At 41.9% G+C, this 24,435-nt stretch overlaps 1 protein-coding gene across 7 annotated transcripts in view; it reads left to right on the top strand.

Moving 5' to 3' along the window:
* Positions 1-684: 684 nt before the first annotated feature.
* cdk5rap2 (CDK5 regulatory subunit associated protein 2) overlaps positions 685-24,435 on the top strand; it is a 29,583-nt gene continuing 5,832 nt past the window's right edge. For 3 of the 7 annotated variants that reach the window (XM_029515224.1, XM_029515223.1, XM_029515227.1), the window contains exons 1-39: positions 807-859; positions 3,829-3,884; positions 5,026-5,087; positions 5,766-5,876; positions 6,361-6,437; positions 6,598-6,721; positions 6,961-7,139; positions 7,233-7,380; positions 7,544-7,597; positions 10,082-10,201; positions 10,311-10,430; positions 10,585-10,677; positions 10,872-11,090; positions 11,216-11,386; positions 11,466-11,576; positions 11,657-11,794; positions 11,888-12,067; positions 12,204-12,398; positions 12,542-12,733; positions 12,969-13,098; positions 13,197-13,336; positions 13,427-13,543; positions 13,682-13,825; positions 13,936-14,048; positions 14,234-14,373; positions 15,704-15,844; positions 15,951-16,060; positions 16,177-16,320; positions 16,836-16,937; positions 17,056-17,243; positions 17,327-17,642; positions 17,760-19,305; positions 19,500-19,601; positions 20,006-20,154; positions 20,494-20,897; positions 21,029-21,261; positions 21,579-21,630; positions 23,184-23,347; positions 24,021-24,365. In XM_029515224.1, the coding sequence (XP_029371084.1) occupies positions 807-859; positions 3,829-3,884; positions 5,026-5,087; positions 5,766-5,876; positions 6,361-6,437; positions 6,598-6,721; positions 6,961-7,139; positions 7,233-7,380; positions 7,544-7,597; positions 10,082-10,201; positions 10,311-10,430; positions 10,585-10,677; positions 10,872-11,090; positions 11,216-11,386; positions 11,466-11,576; positions 11,657-11,794; positions 11,888-12,067; positions 12,204-12,398; positions 12,542-12,733; positions 12,969-13,098; positions 13,197-13,336; positions 13,427-13,543; positions 13,682-13,825; positions 13,936-14,048; positions 14,234-14,373; positions 15,704-15,844; positions 15,951-16,060; positions 16,177-16,320; positions 16,836-16,937; positions 17,056-17,243; positions 17,327-17,642; positions 17,760-19,305; positions 19,500-19,601; positions 20,006-20,154; positions 20,494-20,897; positions 21,029-21,261; positions 21,579-21,630; positions 23,184-23,347; positions 24,021-24,365 (7,183 nt within the window). Of the gene's footprint in view, positions 860-1,624; positions 1,736-3,828; positions 3,885-5,025; positions 5,088-5,765; positions 5,877-6,360; positions 6,438-6,597; positions 6,722-6,960; positions 7,140-7,232; positions 7,381-7,543; positions 7,598-10,081; positions 10,202-10,310; positions 10,431-10,584; positions 10,678-10,871; positions 11,091-11,215; positions 11,387-11,465; positions 11,577-11,656; positions 11,795-11,887; positions 12,068-12,203; positions 12,399-12,541; positions 12,734-12,968; positions 13,099-13,196; positions 13,337-13,426; positions 13,544-13,681; positions 13,826-13,935; positions 14,049-14,233; positions 14,374-15,703; positions 15,845-15,950; positions 16,061-16,176; positions 16,321-16,835; positions 16,938-17,055; positions 17,244-17,326; positions 17,643-17,759; positions 19,306-19,499; positions 19,602-20,005; positions 20,155-20,493; positions 20,898-21,028; positions 21,262-21,578; positions 21,631-23,183; positions 23,348-24,020; positions 24,366-24,435 lie in introns of those variants that run through there. The other 4 variants (XM_029515221.1, XM_029515222.1, XM_029515226.1 and 1 more) reach the window with 4 other exon arrangements.

Raw genomic sequence — 24,435 nt, 5'->3', positions numbered from 1 at the left:
ACTTCCATTAAATGTTATAAATAGTCCCTTCGTTTGCACAAGTGTTAATTATGCCGGGTGTCCTTCCTGCACTCTTTAACATTTTGATTAGAGACGGACACATATGAATAAACCAGTTCAGTACCGTTCATTCAATCTCTAAAAAAACAATTACACAAATTCGTGTCTTTTTGTTGTAAACAGTAATTTTGCAGGTTGTTTATGCCCAATTCACAGTTTAAGATCCGTTTTGTGACGATCCTCTTCTGTCAAAATGACAAGGAGCCTTGGGCCCTATATATAAAAACATTTAACTTCAGCTGTTAGATATTTGTAGACATGGATGGAAACCAAACACGAATTCTTCTTCCAAAAGAGTTTTTATTTTTGACATTTAATGAAACTCACTGAAGTATTTGTTTTGGCCCGTAGCCTCCATCAGGGTGTTATTATGCTGCCTTTGCTGCAGCCCGACAATGAATGACCTGCCTCCGTCCCCGTCGTAAACAACAACTTTAAATCACAACATTTATTTTAAATAAACAAATAACAACACTGGATTTCGCTATTAATATCAAATAGAGTTTTCTTCCACACCGTCATATTGTTATCATCTCATATGACTCTCCTGTGGCATCATTTCAACCATAATTGGGAAATGTTCGACACACCCTGAAGGCAGCAGAGCAGTGGTGACGTTTCCCCTCACCGTGATGGCGGCAGCCTGGACTATTTTGAATCCCGTCCCGCTTTAACTTCAAGCTGCGTCTTCTCGGTAAAATGTCGTGTTATTTCTGCGAGAGGACCGAATAAGTCGAACCGCAGACATGGATTCCGTCGTCGGGGACGATGTGACGCTCCCCGTCGACATCAACGGAAGGTAATACGGCCGGTGGTAGCCAGCGCTAGCATGTTGCTATACGTTACAGCTAACAGACTAATCTGAGCAGTGACTCGTTAACCGCTGCACGGGCCCCGACTATTACCTGGGACAACGGAGAAACAACCACACCTAACTCATGCTAAACTAGGTTTGCGTTAGTTTTTTTTGTCTATCAGTTAGCACGGTTTAATGTATTGTATAGATTTTTTTTATTAAATAAAGTCGGGTTTCTCTTTCGTCTATAACGGTAGGTCAGCTAATTAGTTTCATACCTGACATGTCACAATAGATACATATTGTGTTGGTTTCGATGTTTATTTTGGAAAAAAAGTCATCAACATCAGCTCACTAATAGTTGAGCTGATGTTGGTTAACTATCATTTTCAGGTTTGCTGTGTGTCTCCTGTAGAAGCTTGTTGAAAACTACATGGAAAATAATGGTCGTACAACCCGAAAAAAAAAGAGTTTTTCTCTCTCTCTCTCTCTCTCTTCCTAGAAAATAAACAAACCCAGTGAGCATCATTTGTTGAAAATCGGGAGACTCCCCTGGTTTTATCGGTACATGGGGACTGTCATGAAGGCTAGCACTCATCAGTGCCGCCTTAAAACATCCTCAGCTCACTGGCTGTCGCTTTTGCTGCTTCGGTTTGTTGAACCTGCCACCCGGAGAGTGAAAGAAAGCGGAAATAATCAGAGCCAGTTTGTCTCAGAGGGGTGCAGACTGCAGCGGCGGTGTCTTTGCACAAAATGTGGCGTTAACGTGTCATGTTTGTTGTTGTTTTTTTTGTTTTTGTTTTTGTTTGTTTGTTTATTTATTTATTTATTTATTTATTTTCCCGCATCTTCGGCTTGAGAGAAGACTGTGAGATCCTGGTAGGTGAACCGTGCAAAAGTAGCACTGCGATATTGTGATGTTGCTGGGTAGTGACTACTGAAAAAGCTAGTTACATGCCATTTCAGTGTTTAAGTTGGTAGTCTGCTTGGTTAGTCTCCTTTTAAATCTCCCAGTCCGGCTGTGCTCTCTGCAAACGTGGTAATGCAGGTGGTAAGCGTGCTTTAGTAATCCAAGATGTCAGCTGATATCTGTGGTGTAAATTACTTGATCGTCGATTCTGAAACCTGATTCACTTTGCCATTTCATTTTAATATTACGGCCGTGAGTCGCATCACATATTGTTTCTGATTCATTCATAGCAGTAAGTGATATTATGGTGAGCTGCTTTCATGTTTGCCACCAGCAGCCGAACAAAGTCGGTAAAAAAAAAAGAGGAAGTAAGTGTTTACAGACTCTTGCATTGTTTCCACTTGGTGCTGGAGGGGTTACTACAACTGCAGAAGTCACTTCATTTATAACAGACACAGATGTGTTTTAATGCCAGTTCAGTTCTTTATGAGGGCATTTCATTTGGGGCCGTTTCTATGGAGGTTGTTTAACATGTTTGTTTGGTGCCTGTACTCTTATCATGGCTTTTGTTTTAGAGTGCTTCCTTCCATTAACACAGGAATAGGCTTCTTGGCATGTGAAACCTTCTTGATGTAATAATTGTCAACACGTTTTTATTGACCTTCAGTATTTTATGGAGGATTGTTATGCTCATGCTGCTCATATTCTCCATGTTATTTATTATTTCACAGTAAAGTTTAGATCATTTTTACTTAGTTTTTTTTTTTTTTCTCAAGTGGGTCAGTACCAAAAAACCTGATGAAAAATCCAAAGGATCTAAGTATTTTAACTTAGTATTGTATTTCTTTTTCTCCAATGTGGCTTATTGCTTCAGCTCAGTTTATTTTGTATTGTGCTGGGTGTTAAAGTAAAACAAAGATGGAGAAGAGCTGCGTCATTATGGTTCACATTGCAACCCAGCACCATGAAACCTCCAAATAACTCTAGCAGGGACGTTCCCACAAAAAGTTTGGAAAAGGTTCATGAGAGGACAAAGTAGATCAAGATTCACATGTCTGTCGTCTCTTTTACCACAGAATAGAAATATTGCTGTTTTTAAAAGATAGTCTCGTATGATAATTAAAACAAGACCTGTTTTACAAAGATGCTATTTGTACACACCTTTGTCAAATAGTTTTTTGTTATTTTATGATAAGATCATTTTATGTATTGAATAATCTGCCTTAGGATAGGAAAGAAAAGATTCATAGAACTGTAGATCTCTGCTGACAAATAGAAACAGAAAATCCACTGAGCCTTCACTGCCAGAGGAGGTATGGGTGGAAGTTATTCAATGCAGGACATCATATTATTAGACACAAAGGTCGGGGTCGAGAAACATGAGCTTGGGCTCATATAGTTCATGTTTTTTGTTTGTGCAAGTGATGTTCCTCTTAAAGTCACACTCATGTTTGATAACTGGCCTTACTACATTTGTGTTGTCAATGCAGCCCTTCTCCCGTTAGTGTCATTGTGATCCAGATGTGTCACTGATGTTTGGTACATTGTACTGTTTGTGTCAGTGACGCCACTGTCCCATCACTGTGTGATGCTTAGCGGATCAGAGCCACAGTAGTCTACTTGTCTACCAATGAAAGCCTTCTCCTTCCACTTGTTTGTCTGTTTTCTCCCCTCCTGTCTGTCTCAACATGAGAGCTAGGCTGCCACTGGCACATGGTCTCTCTCATTCACATTCACACACACACACACACACACACACACTGAAAAGATACTCAGCCAGAGTGGATGTAAATGAAGCAGGGAGTCATTCTTAAGCTATTTTTGGAGTGTCCTTAGCGCTCAATGGAACTGGCCAGCGTGAGTAATGCATCAAACCTTGCATTTGTGATTTTCAAAAACCATAATAATCAGTGTGTGCATGTACAGTGTGCTAGGATAGGCAGAAAAGCTTGCATTGGGTTTTGTGAGGTTTAAAAATGTGAATTGTCTTGTTCGGTGTTGCTGATGTGTAAATATTCATTGTGACTAGACTGCATTCCTAACAACATGATTTTGTCTCCAGCTGTACACTGCCAGACTCCATAAATGCTGGAGAATTTTCTACAGACAACATGACGGGTACAGTCAGACTTTCTTTTGTTCTCTTGCTGTTCTTTTTCTTTCTCAGGTGTGTTTCTCCCTTGTGTATTAATTAATGCTGCTGCTGAATCATTGTTTATTCCTCCCCCATCAAAAGATGTGATGAGAGAATGGCTGGGTGGTCTCAATTAGCTTAGCCTATTTCTAGTTCACAGCTATGCTCTTATTATATGACACCATTATATCCAGGATCTAATTAGTATACAAAAGATAGCAAACAACTCATTTAGGGATATAGGTTAGCATTTGTGGCTCTCTAATCCAAGCCAGATGTGTAAATATAACCAAAGAGACCTCTAGACCATCACTGACAATTCATTACATTGTTATGGTGTGACCTTTGGGCAAAAGTTCCTTTTAACGGTTTTTTTTATTTTTTTTATTTTTATTAAATACTATCAAAATTTTCCAGTAAAAGTGTCATAGAAGAAGCACTGAAATCCTGAAATCCTATCCTTTAATGATAGAACTTGAATCTGACCTTAATATTTCATTTTCATCCATGGACTCAGGAATCATCTGCTCCTCCTGTTGTCTAGCTCTCTGTCTTTCACTGTTGTGTACTTTCTTTAATAAATGCCTCTGGATCTCATTAATGTCTGTTACACTGGATCTAGAAATTCAGGCATTATTTCCGGTGAGCTCTATCTATCTGTGTATGTGTGTATCTATCTATGTATATTAGTATGCACTGAAGGCAAGATGGACAAAAACAGCATCCTTAACTTAAAAATAAAGTGAGTATCAACAAGCAAGTGATATTGTAAGTGTGACAAGTGAGGAAGCTCTTCCTGTTAGGCCATCACACCATGAATCAGGAGTCAGTGTTGTGAAATGTTGTTGACGAGTGTTACATGATCAGCCATGGGCTGTTTCAGCTGGTCTAAACTGGGCAGTTCTCCAGAAACGGTCTCACTGCTGATGTCTTTGCAGTTAAAAGCAAGACTACCTTCTCTTTCTATCTTTGTGTCTTGAGATAGATAGACAGATTGAGGGAGGCTAAGAGAGCAGGAGCTGTTCTTGTAAGCAAATAGGACTCTCCATGTCATGTCTCCAAGCATTTTATTACACAGCAGATGTCACCCAAATTGTAAATATCTAATACTTTGTCATTTTACAGCTCCAGTCTTCCCTGACAAGATGTCACCTATCAAAGCACTCACCATGAAGGACTATGAGAATGTGAGTGATTTGTTGTATTTTATATATGAATCACAGATACATGCTTCTTATTGAAATGTACATATTAATGTGAGCTTGTCAGTATGAGGTAATACAGCCACCGTTATCTCACCCTAACAAGCAGGTTATTAAGATTTAGTAAACCCGATCCCCAGTCTGACTAAAACCAAGCCATTCTGACCATTTATGGAGATTTAGTGATGAAGAGAGTTTGTAGGAGGAGGACTGAAGCCTATATTTCAGCATTTGGGTGGAATGCATCCTCAGATTTACGGCTTGTCCTGCTTGGCTGGCTGCATGATTAGAGGTTTATGGAGGGGTCTAGCATTTTACCTCCTTCTTTTGACAGTCAGCCCCAACCCCCATTACCAGATGTATGCTGTTTTGAGCCTGGAGCACAATGATGCACAGTCTACTTCACACACACGCACCCAAACACACAGACAGATATGAAGGAGCCCTTTCATATTACAATAACCATCCACATGGACCTTTTTGCCATGTAAACACAATGTCCTGCTTCTCCACACAAAGTGCCGAACCGCCGTTGTTCTTTGACCCAAATTATTTGTCTTAGCTTTGTTTTCTTATCATTTGGTTTAAGTAAAGTCACATTTCATTTCAGTTTAGTTCTTTTACTGCTGGACATTAAAATGTTTTTGGCGCTTTCCTCCGCAGCAAATCACAGCTTTGAAGAAGGAAAACTTTAACCTGAAGCTGCGGATTTATTTCATGGAGGAGCGAATGCAGCAAAAATGTGACGACTCAACTGAGGACATATTCAAAACGGTGTTGTATTTGATTACATTTTCAAGAATGTGCATAAGGCCCTGTCTTTGTCATACATTTATGTTACCCCCCTGTGCCTCATGATGCATGTGACTCAGCGTTTCCTACTGGGACGGAATGAGGTCACAACTTTAACCACTGCTAACAGCTGGGTTTTGTTCAACCAAAAATTTCACAGCAACGGTCTTGCTTTTTTATTGTTGATGGTTTGTTGGACTGAGATGTAAGCCCCATGGAATTTCTTAGGCTCATTTTGGCTGTTTGTGTCTTTTATCATCTCTTTTTTTCCCAGTGTATTCGAGAAATGGAATGCCATGAAAGAATGTTTTCTTAAAGCACACACTCCAAGATCAAACATGATGTTTGTTAAATTCATCATATTAATTAACCATGAAGCTCAACAATCTCTGATATCTTTTTACATTTGTGCTAGTGTTTTTGTAAAGGCTCCAAATTTGTGACTTTTGCTTTCATGTCTTTGTAGAATATTGAGCTGAAAGTGGAGTTGGAATCTATGAAAAGGGAACTGGCAGAGAAACAGGAGTTACTTGTTTCTGCATCGTAAGTATTGTTCCCGATACTTTCTTAATGTGTTGATGTTCAATTACAGCAAATAAATTTTTTCATTTTATTTGGCAGGTGGATTCCATTAAATCTTGTTGTGGAAAACATGTGCTCCCAAAAGTATCTCCCTTTTTAATGTTTTTTTTTTTTTTTTTAGAAAAGCATTGGAGAGTCTGGCTGGTCGAGAATCAGGAGAGCCCCATCGTGTGAGAGAGCAAGCTCAGAGAGAGATGGATTCTCTTCGAGAAGCATTTAGCAAGAGGATAGCTGAATTGGAACAGGTTAGACCAATAACAAGCGTCTCTCAAAAGTCTGAGATAGTTTGGCCAGTCATAGTTTCGAAATTGTGTTCATGTCCATTGTTACTTTCAATTATTCCCCCACCCCTGAATTAACATCAACACTCTTGTTAATTTTTGTTGGTGAACAGAATTGCCTGATTTGTCCACACACACTCATAACAGCGCTGATAAGAATTTCTTCAGTAGATGCCTCACTTGGTGTTTCTACCTCTTATCAGTCTTTGCAAACAGCAGAGGAGGAAGTGGAGAAGATGGCTGCCATAGCTGAGCAGGAAAAGCGTAAGAACATTAACATGGAGAAGCAGATTCAAGCCCTAGGTCCACCAAGCACCTTTAGCCCTGTGCCAGTCACTGGCCTAGCGCACGACCCGCAGCAAATGTTGCAGGAGAAAGACAAGTAAGTACCCAAGGTGTGCACAAAAGCATTGCTTAATTTGTATTTTCCTGTGTTAAGAATTGTTTCAGATTTTTTTTTCTTTGCTGACACCAGTATTATAGAACAGCTCAGGATTACTTTGAAGAACCAGGAAGCCTTGATCCTTCAGAAGAAAAGTGCAGACCAACAGACTGATGCACCGTCAGCTGATTGTGTTATAAAGTTGTCTGATCTCATCGCTAAGAAAGATCAGGAACTTGAGGTATGTCCTCAATATCTTGATAAAGATTTGGAATTACGCAAAACTCATAAAATTTTCAGCACGAGAAACAATGTTGAGTCATTTGTTGCTATATTTTGAAAATGTAAACCATGTATTTTACTAAATTCAGCATTACCTGAAATATTTGACCATCTTCCTTTAGGCACTTAGGGACGAGCTGCACAGCGAGAAGGACAAAAAGCAACCAGACCCTCAGGTTGGTTTTAATTGGATTCTTCCTGTCTAAATCTCTGTTGTGCACAGTGACTCTGACTTCTAGCCAACTACTTAGGCAGTTCCTTTCTTTTTAGTTTTTTGTGTTTCTTTGTGCCATAAAAAACAACAACAACAACAAAAAATGCCTCTTGGCTGTTTATTTAGTCATTCTGTAGTGATTCATTTGGAAGCTTATATTATTAGTACTACTTAGGCTGCCCTAGTGGTCTTTGATGATCACTTGACTGACATTAGACTGATGTTTGTAATGTATAGACAAATCTCTCATTATTCCATAACCCTTCAACTAACAGCTTAGTAGACCTTGCTATAGACAATGAAAAATATTTTACTCTTTATATAAACTACACGATTTAGCATTTCATAGGTTGGAAGGCTGTTTGATGGATTACTGATATTTTACTCATTATGTGTCAGTTTAGAAAGTTATAGAAATGCCCAATCTGTAGAGTCATGGTGGACATTTGAAAATAGTTAAAGAGATATGCAAGTGAAAGTACTGCGTTGCCAATGTGGAAAGCTGTTAGTTGGGAAGTGTCCATGGTTCCTCGTCATGGCTTGCCGTTTGGAGGCAGGTCACAGTGTTAAGACTGGATTACCATGCTGTCTGGAGACAGTTCCTCAGAGTTATTTCTGGCCACTCTCCCTTATTAAAGAAAAACAAAATAGCGCAACTTATTAATGTTTATGAAGTCTGAGTGAGGACTTTGGAGCACGTAATGTAAATAATTGTGAAGAAGAGGGGAAAGGTCTCTACCAGGGATATTCTTGGGCATGACTAGAATTTCAGTGGCCTCTCTTTGACAGAGGAATGATGAATTCTGACATTTATAATGATCAGAAATAACCTCTCCTCATCTTAAAGGTGACTTTTAGATACACTGTCAGTCAGGATGGAATATATGTCTATATGCCATGACTGTTTTTTATGATCTCTAGCAGTCCCTTGGAGAGACACCTATGTGGAATTGACCTTCTTTCCAGAGATGGCTTGACAGTGGCCGTAACGCAGATCACTGCAGCGGTCCCACAGGATTTGATGAGATTGAATGTGTGGGGGAGAGTGAAATAGAGGCGGGAGCAGGGATTATCAAAGGCTTAGGACTTACAGTGCTCTGCACTGTGTGCTTCCATTGCAGAAGCAGTGAGAGAAAATGATAGATGTCTCTACCATAGCTGGCAAGCTGATGACCATTAGGTCACTGGATAAATTGTATCGCAATGAGAGGTTTTTTTGACTAGTAACAAGTGGTGGAGTCTGGAACATATGAGGTGCCATGAGGGACCCCTGTCGTATATGTGGTGTTCGTCTGGTCGGTAGCCAATGTCGCTGGATCTTCAGTTCATCAGCTCAGAGGAAGCTACAAATCATATTGTCCCATGTACTGGGCTGGGAGGTGACTCGTGATGGTCGTGGAGAGTTCCTATGTGGGAAATGTGTGTTCCAGTTGGAGAAAGTGATGCAGTGTGATGTTAACATCAGCCAGATGCAGGATGAACACAACAGTCAGATCCAGAAGCTGCAGACGGAGAAAGAACACCTGATCCAGTGCATCGTCCACATCTACAAAAAAAACAACCCAAGCTTGGACCATAATGACAGGGAAAGCACCGGCTGCAAGATTCCATTTAGGTCAAGTGAGTTGGGCAGTGCTGATGATGAGGCTGTATCTCAGCTGTCCTCTGAGGTTGGAAGTGGTCTCTTGGGAAATCGCATGAGAAGGTGTGTGAGTCTGGATAGAATTGTTAGTAGAGAGTCATTTCTTGGTCGCCCAAGCCTCAGGAGCAGCAGGCTTGGGTCAGGGGCATGGCTCGAAGGATCTATGAAGAGCTTTGGTCTTCGTGGCACACGCCAGAGATCACAGAGCATGTACTTTGAATTGGTCCAACGCAAGGGCACACTGCCAAGACCTGGATTCAAAGTTCTTTCCACATCCCTGCAGTCCCTGAATCGAGAACCCTCGTCAGACACGTCTTCAGACCCTCCACCCAAACTAAAACTCAGAGAGGCCAGGGTGCTTGCTTCCAAACGTGCTACCACTGGTGAGCTAGAAGGAAATGTTCAGGCAGGAGCACTGCTCCGCAGCTCTTCCAGTCAGCCATCTGTGATCTCGGACTTGATCCAGCTCCTCCGTTGCATCTCCAAGCAATAAGTCTCTCCCCCTGCAGGGAGTCACATCCCTGTCCTGATGAGGTTAAGTACTGTCCAGCTAAATACCCAAGCCAAGCGCAGAAAGAAAGATGCAGAATGGAGGTCTCTACATGACCTTACAGAGGAATTTGATGATGAATATACCTCTGTCAAAGTGGAGGTAGTTCTCTTCAGTTATTCCAGCTGGGCAAAACAATGTGCCACTGGTATATAAACTGTCACAAACAACAATTTAACAATCATTCTTGCAAGTATTAATTCAGTTTCCCTTTCTCTTCCTGTGTTTGTGTGATCGCTGGATTTGCTGAGAAGAAAAGTGAGGTTAGTCGACTCGAATCTGTCAATAAGCATCTGACCGAGGAGCTCACAAAGATGAAAAGCACAAATGAGAACCTGGCGAAAACATTGGAGGATACCCAGAATCAGAACAAGGTTCAAAGTGATAACTATAAATGAGACATTTTGCCAAATGTTTTAAATTTAAAGAGCCGTTTCATGAGTATTATTTTTTTTTTCTATGATCCTGATTTTATTTAAACAGGCTCTGTCTGGGAAATTGGAGGAGAATGAGAATGAACTCAGCTCAGAGAGGAAAAATGCTTTAAAGCGGGACAAAACAATCCAGGGCCTGAGTCAGGTTCTCAAAGAAAAGGAAAAAGAGGTAAGATTGACAATATTATTATAATTAGATCAATTTTGGTCATTGTAGCAGCTGTTACTAAATATGATGCCACTTACCTATTTGTGGTCTCACTAGAGTGCATTATGCAGTGCTCTAACACCAACCTGTCCGTCTTTCTCTGTGTATTGCACAGATTGCAGAACTGTGTCATGAGATTGAGGACAGGGATGATGCTTTGGCCAAGGCTAGAGAGGCGGCACATAAAGCCCAACTACAGAAATACCAGGCAAGCTCAGTACTTTATTATGAGGAGTCTCATTGAGTGTATAGCAATGTAAAAGTTAATACTACCTCTTTGAACTTTGTGTTAATTTGCTATATTGCCGAAAACTTGGGAATTGAATTCTCAAAAAGAGAATTGATCTGGTCTGCAAATTCAAAGTCTCTGTTTAAGTAAATATTTATCATGCATCTACCCAGGGAGTAGAGGAACACCAAAACCTATTAATGGCAAAACAAACAGAGCTAGCCCAACTCCAGGGGGAACACCATGCCAAGGTACTTGAAGCACAAAAGCTACAGCGTGCTCTGGACAGGAAGGAGCAAGAGCTGGCTGACTTGCAGCAGACGAAAGACCAACTGGAGGTGGAACTGGAAGACCTGCAACAACAGAAGAAGAAAGGAGATAAAACCGTTAATGTAAGAGGGCAATAGTTGTCCAGGGAGAATTTCCATTAAAGCTATTGGGCTTTCAATGTCCCCCTTATTTTTTTATATATAGATGAGCTTTTTATGGCAATAGTATTATTATTTCCTTGCTACAGGATTTGAATAATCAGCTGAAGAAGCTAAATGGTGAGATTGGGGAGAAGGAGAGTGCTCTGGAGCAGCAGTACCAGGAGATGCTGGATCAAACCAAAAGGAAACTGCAGGTCCATGAGGCCACCATTCAGCGGCTCACATCCACCTTGGCTGATAAAGAGCAGCAGCTGCAGGTGACCCAAATGAAACATAAATCTAAACCACATTATAAAATCTTTCCATGTATTGATGTTTTTTTGTTGTGTCTGCCAGGAGTACATGAATATGGTCAGAGACTTTGAGCAAAGCAAAAGCCCAGGAGGAAATGATAGTGTGCTTTCCAAGCTGCGCCAAAGACTGAAAGAAAAGGAGAAGGCTCTGGAGGTGTGCATTCTTTCTTTATAACTGTCTCACCATGGTGATTATAATTTGATTCTGACACTCTTCTGTTTGCTTTCTCACAGCAAGCTCTGGATGAGAAATTTGCTGCCATTGAAGAGAAAGACAATGAGATTCACCAGCTGCAGCTGTCTCTGAGGGAGAAAGAAAGAGACCTGGACAGGCTTAATAACTTGCTCTCTCACAATGAGGAAACCATCAATGTGAGGATAACTGATAAAATATCAGAAATTGAGGCCAGATTTTGGAAGGTTGAACCTAAATTTGATGCATTTGTCTCTTCTATCCTCTCCTAGAGTTCTGACAGTTTGATCAAAGAGAAGGATGTGCAGCTGCAGCATCTTGCAAACACTCTTAAAAATCTGCAGCGAGCAAAGCAAGATGTAGAAGACAACCTGAACAGATCATTGAGGGAGAAGGACTCCATCATCGGCCAGCTGCAGCGTTCTCTGGAGGGCAAGACAAAAGACATGGATGTTAGTTGACAAATGCTTACCTTCACCCACACTCTGTTATCAAAAATGTTTGCCGTAGTTTTCACCATTTTTACCTGCGCTGTTTGTCATTTGACGTTTCCATCTGCAAGATTGTTCACCCTTTTTGCCTTTGCAGGAAATGGCTGAATCAATGCTGAGCCAGTCACAGACTCATGCACATGACCTTGCTGAACAGATGGGCCAGAGGTTAAAGGTCACCGAGGCTATGTTGGCTGAGGCTGTGAAGGCCAGGGAAAGGCTGGTTGCTGACAATGAGAGTGCAGTGGAGGGACTACTGGCTACAATTAGCAGCAAGGACCAACTTCTGAAGGTCATTTTCTATAGTCTTGATGATGTATTTGGAGGAACTACATTTACAGAATATGCACATCAGTGCCCATAAATGTCCTTACTTAGTCTCTCATGACGTTGGTCTTTGGGGTTGTTTTTTTTTTTTTTTTTTGGTCTTTTCAGGACTCTGCTGAGCACCATAACCGCATGTTGTCTGAGCGTAGTCAAGAGATTCACGAACTGAAGAAGCAGCTGTCTGATAGCAAGCAGCAGCTTGCTGCTGCTGAGAAGCAAAGCTCTGTATCAGCCCAGGAGGGCTGTTTGGAGAATGCAGATCTCAGAGCCCATATTGCTGAAAAAGACAGCCTCATCAACGTAAGTCCCTCTGGGCTACAACACAGTCACTCATTTGTAAGATGTGCTTGACTTAAATACCCAATAAGAAGGAAATTAAATCTCCCAAAGAGAATAACATGTTTCTAGTTTTTTCTGTTCTGATTTCATTTTACTTTGTGGCCTATCTGAACTCTATTGTGGTTTTTGGACTAAGTTAAAGATATTAGTTTTACTTGGCTGAGTAAAAGGGTTTTATATTTTTATAATTTTGCAGAAGCTTCTGCAGCGTGGTCAGGAGCGGGATCAGTATCTGGCAGAGATCAGACAGAAGGAGGAACCAGGTCATGTGTTGGAGCTCAGACAAACTATCCAGATCATGCAGGAGAAGTTGGACGAGAGGGAAGGTAAGGCCTTTAGACCTTTTAAACCTGCTCACTGGATATTTATAAGTTAGAGACATGTCAGTCTTACATCTGATTCTATTTTTTTCCCCACACTGAAGCTGAGCTGTCCAGGAGAAATAATGAGGATAACGTGGAGAACATTCCACTTGCCAAGAAGACAGTTGTCATTTTGAAGAAAGAGCTAGCACAGAAAACGGAAGCACTGAATAAAGCTCTGAAGAGGGAGAACGAACTGAAGGTCAGTTGGTCTTAAACTGGTCCAGAATCTGGACAGCATTGCAAATCAGTGTGATTTTGTGTAATATCTCACATTGTTTTCCACATCTAGATTTCACTGGCAGAGCTTCAGTCATTGCTATCTGAGCTGGAGGGTCGCAATGAAGGTCAAGCTGCTAATATTGAGTCTCTGACTGCCACTTTGAAGACCAAGGATGAGATTATCAATGTAAAGGACACCCTCCCCCATCCACAGATTCACACAGCAGCTTTAAAAAGGAGACTTTTTTCTTCTGATTACAATTGAACTCTATGGCTTCTCCCACAGCACTTTGATTCCTCCTGTCTTGTTTTTGTGTCCGATCAGGTTCTTCACCAGCGGCTTGGTCAGAGAGGGGACATTCATGTTGATCATACCCAGGATCAGGTCATTAGCTCTGACATGGAGAGATCCTTCCCTGGGCTCCCACAAAGAGAGATAACTATGATTGGTGGAGACAGCCAACAAGAAGTAAACTAGAAACTTTACACAATTCTCTGAATGAACTAAAAACAACAAACAACATATGTAAAGCTTTGACGTTAAAACCATTGACCTTTCATTTTCTTGTCTTCCTTAAGGCTTTGCCCAACATTATAATCTTGCAACAGGAGCACGATGCACTGAACAAAGCCCTGAGAGCTGAACAACAGCTGTATTCTAGCCTGGTCAGGACTGTTAAGGAGCAGGACAGGTAGGGATAGTTGTCACTCTACCAAAAATGTTGCAATTAAATCGTGATAGTGATCGTGACATTAGATGTTGGAAAAATTTGAGAGAGTAGATTATATTCATTAGTTTGAATTTAATGATGAAGTAGCCTAACTTTGAGGATGTGTTTGTTTTTTGTTTTGTTTTGTTTTTTTGTTTTTTTTACAGTGCCCAACGTCTCCATGCTCTGCAGCTGGAGCTGACGGCAGTGCAGCTTCTCAGGCAGAAGCTGGAGGAGAGCATCAAAACCAATGAGGAGTTAAGGGATGACTTGGAGAGAGAGATACATAAAGCCAGACTCAGAGAAGGTGCAGTGCAAACACACTGGGTGGTAGATGACAATGGGGAGTAAATAAGCATGAAGTAACAAAGGAAAAAAAAATAGGTATATAGAAGGAAAGAGCATTTATTTGACTGAAGTTGTTGGTTGCTATGGAAATTTTTAGCTCAGGGATATGTACATTGATCGTTAAGAGTGAACACACACTCACCTGTCCTCTCTTTTGAGTGTTTTATTCTCCTGTCTTCAATGTGTCACTTCATTTCTGCATGTACACCTGGTCCCTTCACTCCTCTACTCTGTGTGCTTTGCTTACTGTTCTTCACATCATCACTTCCCAATTTGCTTTTCTTTGTCCATGTTATAATTGCTGTCCGTTTTTTTTGTCACTCAAGTATAAAGGCTTCACACCTTTAACTAGTCTGTCTGTGCTTTATTAAAAAAGCTGCAAATGAATAAAGGCTGCTGTTGGCCTGTCTTCGCTCTGTCCATCACTCTCAACATGCTGTCTGATTGTTTTGACTCGCTCATTAAAACCTTTGGCTGTCTGTTGACTGCATCACTCTCTAACAACCCTCTGGCTATTAATCCAATGCATCCAACCATCTGTCACATGAATTACATTCAGTTGCATAAGCATATCATTATATAACAACTTTAAGGTTTTAAAGGTTATTATACTGATGTAGAATGACAGAGTATCCAGTTAATTTCTTATGACGTCATACAGCTGATGTATTTTGCTGTGTGCACTTCAGATGTTGTGTGACATCAGGAGAACCCTTTGAGACTGATGTATAAGTGTCACTGTATACTCAGATAGTTGTCTAAGCCAAACTACTTCAGTGTGTGTCCACATGCATGTGTGCTTTCGCCTGTGTGCATGCTCTTACCCCGCCCCTGTCTAAATAGAGCCACGTGTATAAATAGGTCAGCTGTAAGTAACAGGCCCATGGCTCACGCTCACATTCAGTGCAAAATAGACATTGCTTGTTTTGGTTATATAACTGCTATATTTTGCATATAACTCGCTCATATATTCACACATGCAATATGTTGGGCAAAAATGTACAAAAGAGTGAGTATACTCTTACGTAAATTTTTTTAAAATTTGTGTTTTTTTGTGGCTGCAGATTTCTCTTTACACTCTACAGCAACTACGATACACACCTAGATTGTTTTGTTTTAAACTTATATCAAATTTGGTCATCAAAAGTCAGATTTACATCATACATATATTCCCCCCCATACAAAATTATATTTTGCTTTGCTTGCTGTATTTAACTTATTTTTATATATTACATGAAAATCCACTTTGTTGTCACCCAGTGACATGGCTGCTCTGTGTTTCTCTTTAGGTATGGAGCACATTGACCCTAAAGAAATTGAGAGCATGAGACATCAGCTGGAAGATGCCCAGCGCTGGAATGCTTCTCTGCAGGCTCGTTTGGGAGCCATTCAGAACCGTGGAGGAGGTGTTGGTGGGGCCAATGATGGTGGTATGTCCAGAAGACATACACTGATTTCCCGTTTCAATGTGTCCAGCTGTGGTTTTAGCAGACGTGATCCTTTTTGTGACCATGAGATTGTTTTTCTGTGCTTCAGCTGACACTTTGAGTTTCATTGGTGATCAGACTTCCTACATGAGTATATGTGTAGAAGAAGGGCAAGATGACAGTTTGTCTCACCTCTCTTCACAAGAACTTAAGCAGAAGGTAAATACGACTGTCCCGCAGTCTTACAAATATACAACCTCATAGACACAATTAATACAACCTACAACATTAATTAATTATGCCAGAGGACAAAGACAAATGTCACTGTGTTTTAGATACTGGACCTGCAGGACTGTGTTAGCAGACTGCAAACTTTGAACAACGATTTGCAGAACCGACTTTCTGTATTGGAGAAAGAAACGCATGGCACTTACAACAAGGAAGATGAAGAGGTGGCCAGCAATACCCACTGGAAACAGGTTAGAAGCCTGAAAGACAGCTGCACATGGAGGAAGTTGGGACATGAATATTAATTTCCTAAACCTTACACGACACTTTTTGTCATTTATCAGAAATATGTTTGTACTGTATGTCCACATTTAGAAAGTTCCTGATTAGTAATTTCTGAGTCATTGTTTAACATTCACCTTTAGTAGCTCCTCTCAAACCTTTGATCCTACATCTTAACCTCTGGTCTGTCTAGCCTGTTACTAATGTCTCTTTAATCTGTGGAACTGTGTGTCTAATTTCTGTAACAAGTGCTTTTCTTGTCAGTAGTAGAACATACCCACTTTTCTATCCTTCACCTCTCCTAACACACCCTGTTTTTTTTATCTCTGTGTCCCATGAAATGGTCTCTCTTCGCCATGCCACATTAGACACATCATGCCATTCTGCTGTTGCTGTGCAGTGTCTTATGGATTCTGTTCCCTCATTAAGTTTTTCTTTTATGGAGCCATGTGTGTCATACTCGCCTCCCATCCCATTACTTTAGCAGCTAGAGAAGACACAAGAGACACAGTCTGTCACCCAGAGTGACAGGACACGTCACCCTGGAAGGGATAAAGAGAGTCAGACAGACATCAGCCAAGGGCAGGTATGAAAAGGATTGTTATTTATTAAATTTTTAAGAGCTTTTGAATTGAATTTTAAGTGAATGAGGAATTAAAATTTGCGTATTGCTTTAAATCATATTTCTACACTGTCATTTGTAGGTGGTGTCTGGAAAGCTGTCAGGTGATGAGAGTACGGACAGTGGCCTTGACCAGAGTAGAGAGCATGCTCAGTCTGGCAACAGCAATTTGGAGGCCAGGGGGAGAGATTCTAGGGAGAAAAACAGAGACGTGATGGTACTTAAATCTCTCCTTACTGATTTTGGGTCTACATCACTGTCACAACTGAGGTGGGTTTTTCTTTTCATGGTCTCCAGATATTCGTCATTTTTAACTTAAGACTTGTAAACTGATCAAATTTTCTATATTGTAGAGATAAGCTACTCAGACTCAATGCAGAAAATATGCAGTTGCGAGGTCTCCTGAAAGAGCAAAAATCTACTGAGTGTAAAGAGAAAGAGAGCACAGATGCCTCCAGCAACAGCAGTGATGGACAGGCTGAATTCTGGCAGAGTACCAAAACACAAGATGTCAAGATGTTGAAGGAAGAGGGGCACTCTGAGATGTCAGATAGGGTGACCCATGGCACGAAAGAGGTAATTGTCAGCACTTCAGAGGAGAAGGAGGATCCACAAACTAAAGGCCAGTCACAAAGAAAGACTGGAATGCAGGATGTGGCAAAGAACGGAGTAAGTTTTCTTCTAGAAGAGTAATAGAAAGACACACCACATTGTTGTCTGCATGAAGCCAAACAGTGTTTCTAATATGCTGCTCTGTGTGTTTTGTTCTGCTTGTTTCGAGTGCAGGTTGGTGTCAAATCTCGTATTCCTGTTCCTTTGAGATTAAGAGCAGAAGCTAGCAACAGCAGCAGGCCGCCTGTTGAAACTGACACACATCAGCACTTTTATTTGGATGATGTCTATGGGTCTGACCAGCAACTGCATGAAAACTCTGACTCCACAGTGTCACTCCACCAAAGCACTTCTCCTTCCTCCACAATCAGATACTCTCATTGTAGTGGTAGTCAAGAAGGATTAGACAAGGGCCCTGAAGTGGGACAGAGACCGGATAACACCCACACTGACTCTAATCTTTTCACTCAGCTGGAGCTCCTCCATCAGGAGTGCCAGGAAAAAGAGACCCTGATCAACAAGCTCAATGAGCGGCTTGCTGACTGGGAAGAGCTCCACGCTCAACTTCAGGAAAAGGAACAGCTTAACTGCCAGTATATAGAGGCCTTACAGGCTGCAGAATCCACCATTGCTTACCTGACAGCCTGTAGTCTGGACAGCCAAGGATTTGGGTCACACACTGTTTCGGGCACAGGTTCAGCAACTTCCAATGTTGCCCTCAACAGCAGATGCATGGAGCTGCAGAAAGCTCTTGAGGACAAGGAGGAGTTCAACAACCAGCTTATAGAGCTTCTGAGCATGGCAGAGAAAATTGCTACTTCTGACAGCCAACAACAGTACAATGAAATCAGTGATCTTTGCTTAAAGATTAAGGATACCTTACACCAGGGAAATGCATTTACAGACCGAGAGAACTCAAGTGGTGTTTTCAGATGCACTGACAACACTGTGAAGGAGCTGCAACAGCGTGCAGACTCTTTGCAGGAGGCACTTTGGGAGCAGAACAGGCTCAATGCAGAGCTGCAGGAGAAATTGAGAGTTGCAGATGCTGCTGCACAGCAGAACAACAATGGTAGCAGTTCTAGCAATGATGGTAAATGTTCAAGGCAGATGGCAACAGAAAAGGGATCAGAGGCACACCATGCAGAAACTGGAACTTCTGATGATACTGGCTTCAGTCAGAAGATGACCAAAGTTCTGCTGAACTGCCTTAATGCAACAGAATCTGCCATTGCCTCTCTAGCAGAACACTGTACAAATCCTGGCTCCTTAACTTCTGCAAGATCATCAGAGATCAGCACTGAACTGCAAATTGATTTCGACAAACTTGAGAGAGTCCTGCAAGAGATGGAAGAACTGGGAATACCCACCCAGCCAACAGCCAAACCCAACACCAATCTGGCCGCTGCTTCAGGGGGAGTAAAGGAACAATCTCACAGAGAGCTCCATCGGAAACTCTGTCTCCTCTCTAAGGTCTTCAGTGATCTCTCCCAAAAGATTTCAGAGTTACAGGCTTCCCTACAAGAGGAGAGGGGCCGCAGAGAGGAGAGTGAGACCAACAGGACAGTGCATGATGGCAACGGACTACCACCAAGTGTTCAAATGCAACTGGAGACCCTCCATAAGGCGCTGAGGGAGAAGAAGAAAGCATACAAAAACCTGGAGGAGAAACTGGCCACTGCTCTCACTGAGACATCATCTCCCGAAACAGCCCGGAGAGGTAATATAATACAACATACCCCTAACCCTTATTTCAGCATTTCAATTTGTAATAACTATGTGACAAAAGCATGCACACGAAAAGTGAATTTTGTGACTCCAGATTGATCAGGAACACCATAAAGAGCAGAGACAAGATTCTGTTGGTGTGAAATTATTTCTTCCTAACTCAAAATATATTGCCTCCAATGACAGCTCTGGAGCAGGATGACAAAGGCGTGCAGGTGGATTTGCAGGACCTGGGTTACGAAACCAGTGGGAAGAGTGAGAACGATAGGGAAGAGAGCAGTAGCACAGGTAGACAGTCTCAAGACAGACCCTGCATGTCTGCTGAGAGGACACTAATCTCAAATATGTATAGATGCTCTCTCTGTGTCTGCATGAGGACTGAACAAAGGCATCTGTAGCACGCTGTCTCTTACTTTGAGAAATGTTTTCTTTGTGGGTCTGATAACAACACAATCTCTGTTCTGGTTTAACCTGGTGTTTCTTAGCACTATTATCAAATTTGAATGGGCTGTCAATATTCTACTTTGAAACAAGTCTTGCATGTTTCCACTCTGGAGTTTGAGAACATCTTTCCAGCACTTCTCATTCAAGTGATTTTTACTTCCACGTGGGACTATCACTTTTTCTTTCCCACAACTTGTTAAGTTTTTCTCAGCCTTCTTTGACTGGCTCTGGATCTCTTATTTTGCCAGATCTAGAGGTCAGTGTAAAGCCTAGTTGCAGTGCCTCCAGCCTGCCTTCCCTGCTGAAACATGAACAGACAGCCTTCTCCTCGACTGAAAACCTGGACTCAACTTCCAGCACCCCATACCCCAGTTCCCCAGCTCTCAGCTCAGCCAAGGTATTCAACATAATGTCTAATATATTATTATATTATTATTCTACTTGACGATTTATAGCTTAGCAACTGTTGTCAGGTTTGGGATTTCTCCCAAACTAAAGCAAGTGTCTCCTTGAATGCCTTCTGAAATTATTAGTATGTCCTGGTAACAAGCTAATCCCCATAGCAAGTGAGTGTAACTATCAAGCCAAAGAAACACATCAGTAATGTCCCAGGAGTCAGTGCTAGTATAAGCAGCTCTGTTCTTCCAATGAATAGTTGGAAAAAAATTGTACAACCCAGACTATCAGCGGGAGTAACTGATATTTTCATTTTGTTAAGTTTTCCTGTGTTTTTCAGGTCAGTCTGAAAAGCCTCCAGGTCTATGATGACTACGGTGTTTCGGAGGACCCTCTCCAGCTTCAGGCACAAGTCAGAGAACTGAAAATCCAGCTGGAAAACCAGAGCAGGCTCATCCTCCAAATGCAAAATCTCTTGCGTCGGAACTCCCTTTCCAGTGACCATGTTGCCAACACCTCTGAACCATCCATCATCATCAGAGATCAAGAAGGGAAACAGAAGGAAGACCAGGGCCAAGATAGGAATTATAGAACTGGGCAGCAAAGGGAGAAAAAGGAGGGAGAAAACCAGGCGATGAAGGATAAAAGCAGCCTAAATATACAACAGGAAAGAGAGAGAACCCCGAAGAGAAGTGCGAGTGAACAGCTGCCACAAACCCGCAGCCGCTCTACATCGCCTGCCAGGTCAGCAATATCAGCGCATTGTCAATACTTTGTTTTACACCACACAGCCAGTTCACAAATCAGATCTTCAGTCTCACGCTTTAAACTTTGCTGGTTTTTACTTTCTTGCCCTCATTCTGTCATCTTGTCAGACTGGACTCCCTGGTACAGTCGCAGGCCAGGGAGCTGTCACAACTGAGGCAGCAGATCAAGGAGAGCCGCAGGCTGGGGGCCCTGCAGCGTCGTCAGCTGGAAGAGCTGAGCAAGGCCTTCAAGGAGCTGCTGCAGGCCGGTGAAGTCGACTATTACATGGGGGAGGTGGTTAAAGAGCAGCTGGACAAGAGCCTGAGTCTTTTAGACAGGCTGGAAGGACGACTAGACAAAGGTAGCTGCTGCCTAGATGCTTTTTTCACTTGGTGTCTTTTAAGGAATGTTGCCAATCTGACCTGCGCTGCACAGACACTGAATAACTCTCTATTAATGCTTTGTGCTCTGTTACTTTGATAAAACAAATACAACCAACGCAAAGGGAAAAACTAGAAAATGGCATACTTAGCAAAAACTACAACAGGAATCAATTCACATGAAAACAGACCTTTTGCCATTTAATAAAGATGACAGAGAGATAAACCCAGAAGAGCAGTCTTTGTGAGCAATTTTTCCAGACAGGTCTTTGACAACATCTTTTCGTCTGTCTGTCAGGAGAGTCTCATCAGGATAATGAGGATGTGGCAGCTATGGAACTTTCTCACAGGTACGTCTCAAACTGAAATAATGATGTTGGTATTACATGAGACGAATCCTTACAGTCTAAAGGCTTCACTGTCAAAAAGCTAAGGATTTTTCTTTTTTTTTTTGGTGATGCTGATTTTGTCAGCTGAGCTGTTTGGATGATGTTTGTCTCTCTGACCCCTTTAAAGACCCCCCACCTCTATACAGCCAATTGCCTTATAACACCCCCCCCCCCCAGCATTGAATAGCATCCAGCTGTTGGCCTAATTTTGTCTTTGTTTCAACCAAAACATTAAGGTCAGGCCGACCGTAACTGGGCCACTACTGTATCTCAAGCATCAACACAGGTCACACGCACCACGTGCCCCCTTCATTTCTGTCTGAATGTCCTGTCTCTTGACATGTCAAACATTAACCTCGAGAAGGCGAAACACAAAGACCACTATGCAAGTTCAACCCTCTGGACAAAAGTGCAACAAATTTACTAAAAACTGACTTTACGGTTCCTTGATGTTTAAAATTAACTAGTTACAACAGCACATTTGTATCATTAGATCAGAAATGAAAAAAACAAAGTTGCCCCTATTGACATCCGTTCAACCATAATATCACTGATGTGGACAATCCTAGGGAGCTTCAACGTGGATCAGAGTCACTGCTGCCCTTTGAGGAGTCTATGAGAGATTCTCTTGACAGCCCAACTAGAATAAAGCAGGAGTTAGATAATCTGCGGCTGGAGCTAGAGGGTGAGAGAGAGCTGCTGCAGCACAACAACAGAGTCCTCGTCCAACAAAACCTCACACTGGCTGAATGCACCAGGGAGCAGCTGGACCTGTGAGTGGGTTTGATCCAGACAGACAGCATGACGTTTGCAGTGAACTCCTCTTTCATAACCTTCCAGCTGAGTGTTTCCCCCAAACTTTGCAAGCCCTCTAGTTAAATGTTTTTTACTTTTATCGCTCTTTTTTTGGGTGCTGTTCTTCAGTCTTTGTGTTTGTTTCACAAGTTTTTTTCCTCCCTCCCAGTCCAACCCAATAAGATGGTGCCATAAAATCCAGCTGTTGGTTGTTTTTTAACAGTAGTGGACTTGAGTCAAAGTAAAGATTCTCCTAGTCAAATGTTAGTCCAATAAAAGTCGCCAAGTTAAACTATGATGTGAGTAAAAATACAAGAGTACTTGCTTTTAAAAATACTTCAGTATTCAAAGTACTTTCCATCACGTGTCCTGAAACAGCACAAAGCATCTGACTGTACAATAATGCACTGAATTAATTCATTTGAACTGAATTGAAATATTAAGAATAGGAAGCAAATCCTGTACGAAAAAACTTAAACTGACAAAACGCTTTAATTATCTTGTTCTTTTTATTAGAAGAAAAGCCCAGCTGTTAAAAATCAAAATGCTAAATTAAGTAAGTAATAATAAACTAATAAACTAATAAAAATGTAAAAAAGTACAAAACAATAAATCACTCAAGTAAAGTACAGCTCTTCAAAAACTGTACGGAAGTAAATTTCCTTAGTTACTGTCCATCACAAGTTAAAGACTCGTTCCTGCTCCTCTTCTCCTCCCAGGTTGGCCAAAGAGCTGCAGGAGAAGAATCGTCTCATCCAGAGCCTGCAGAGCCAATTCAGAGGCCAAAGTCCCAGCAGCCACCACAGCTCTCACTCAGATCTGTACCACTCAGACAGGACGTCTCCCTCCTGCCACAGCACAGAAGGTGGCAGTCGAGCCCACAGTAAGCATTTTCAGATACAATGCTTAAAATATAATCTTGATGAAATTAATCTGTGAGGGGACTGTGATCCGAGTCCAAATATAGCCTTCTGTGTGGCGGACTGGGATTAACTCTGTTTGCTTCATTAAAAATGCATATTTTTCCCCTTTTCCTGCTTCAGTGGTGTGTCAATGAGATGACCTAAGTTCTTGTCTAGTCGCAGCCTGTAGCGCCACTTATTTTCCACTCAGATCCATTCTGTTGCAGTGATGGGTCCCTGGCGACAAAGCACGCTGGCCAAAGGCAAAGCGGGTATTCAGTTTCAGTCCACCTCCACTTAAAGTTGCATTATTCAGTGGAACCTATCCGGTTCAATCATCATATTGTGATTCCCTGGGGAAGAGAGACAGTGAAGGGTATTACAGAGGGAAGTGAAGCATGTGGATATGTGAGAGGTCTCACAAGAGTCTGGACCTTCCCTTCCAGTGGTCCTCTTGCTCTACACCTGCTTGTGTTAGCAGGAAGAATCTGGATGCCAGTACGCCTCACAAACTCCACCTATAATTCCTGATGTGTACCCTGCTCATTTACTGATTTATCACTGAGCAACGGAGGGAAATGTGTGGCGAATGATTTATTTATTTAAAATTTCAGTTTTAATCAATCTACCTGTTGTTTTCGTGTACTTGTATAGGCCAGCGACTCCCCTCTGATTGGACAGGAGCAGCTGTCCCTCCTGTAGGTGGAGCTCTGGGGGAAGGTGTGTCCGGCCACAGGGACTCTGCCAGCAGACTGCAGGACCTGCAGAGGGAGAACGGCCGACTACAGGAGCAGCTGAGAAGCAGAGACGAGCTCAACGCCACTCTGCGCAGCGAGTTGGACCTACATCGCTCCATAATGGCCCAGAGCAGCTCCCAACATCAGGGCCAGGACCGAGGCCACCACCACGGGGGGTCAGGGCCTCAAACCGAAGCACAAAAAGGAGCCGGAGACTTCACTGCAGTCAACGCTACCAAGCACCCTCGCAATATGGATTCAGGTAATCTAAAAAAAAAAAAGGACTAGTCAAAGTCTAAGCAGCAGAGAGATCTCCTGGGGATCATCAATCT

Source organism: Echeneis naucrates, chromosome 12, assembly GCF_900963305.1.
Source record: "Echeneis naucrates chromosome 12, fEcheNa1.1, whole genome shotgun sequence".
NCBI lineage: Eukaryota > Metazoa > Chordata > Actinopteri > Carangiformes > Echeneidae > Echeneis > Echeneis naucrates.
The sequence above is the reverse complement of the archived record's forward strand: the minus strand, read 5'-3'. Positions and strand labels throughout refer to the sequence as shown.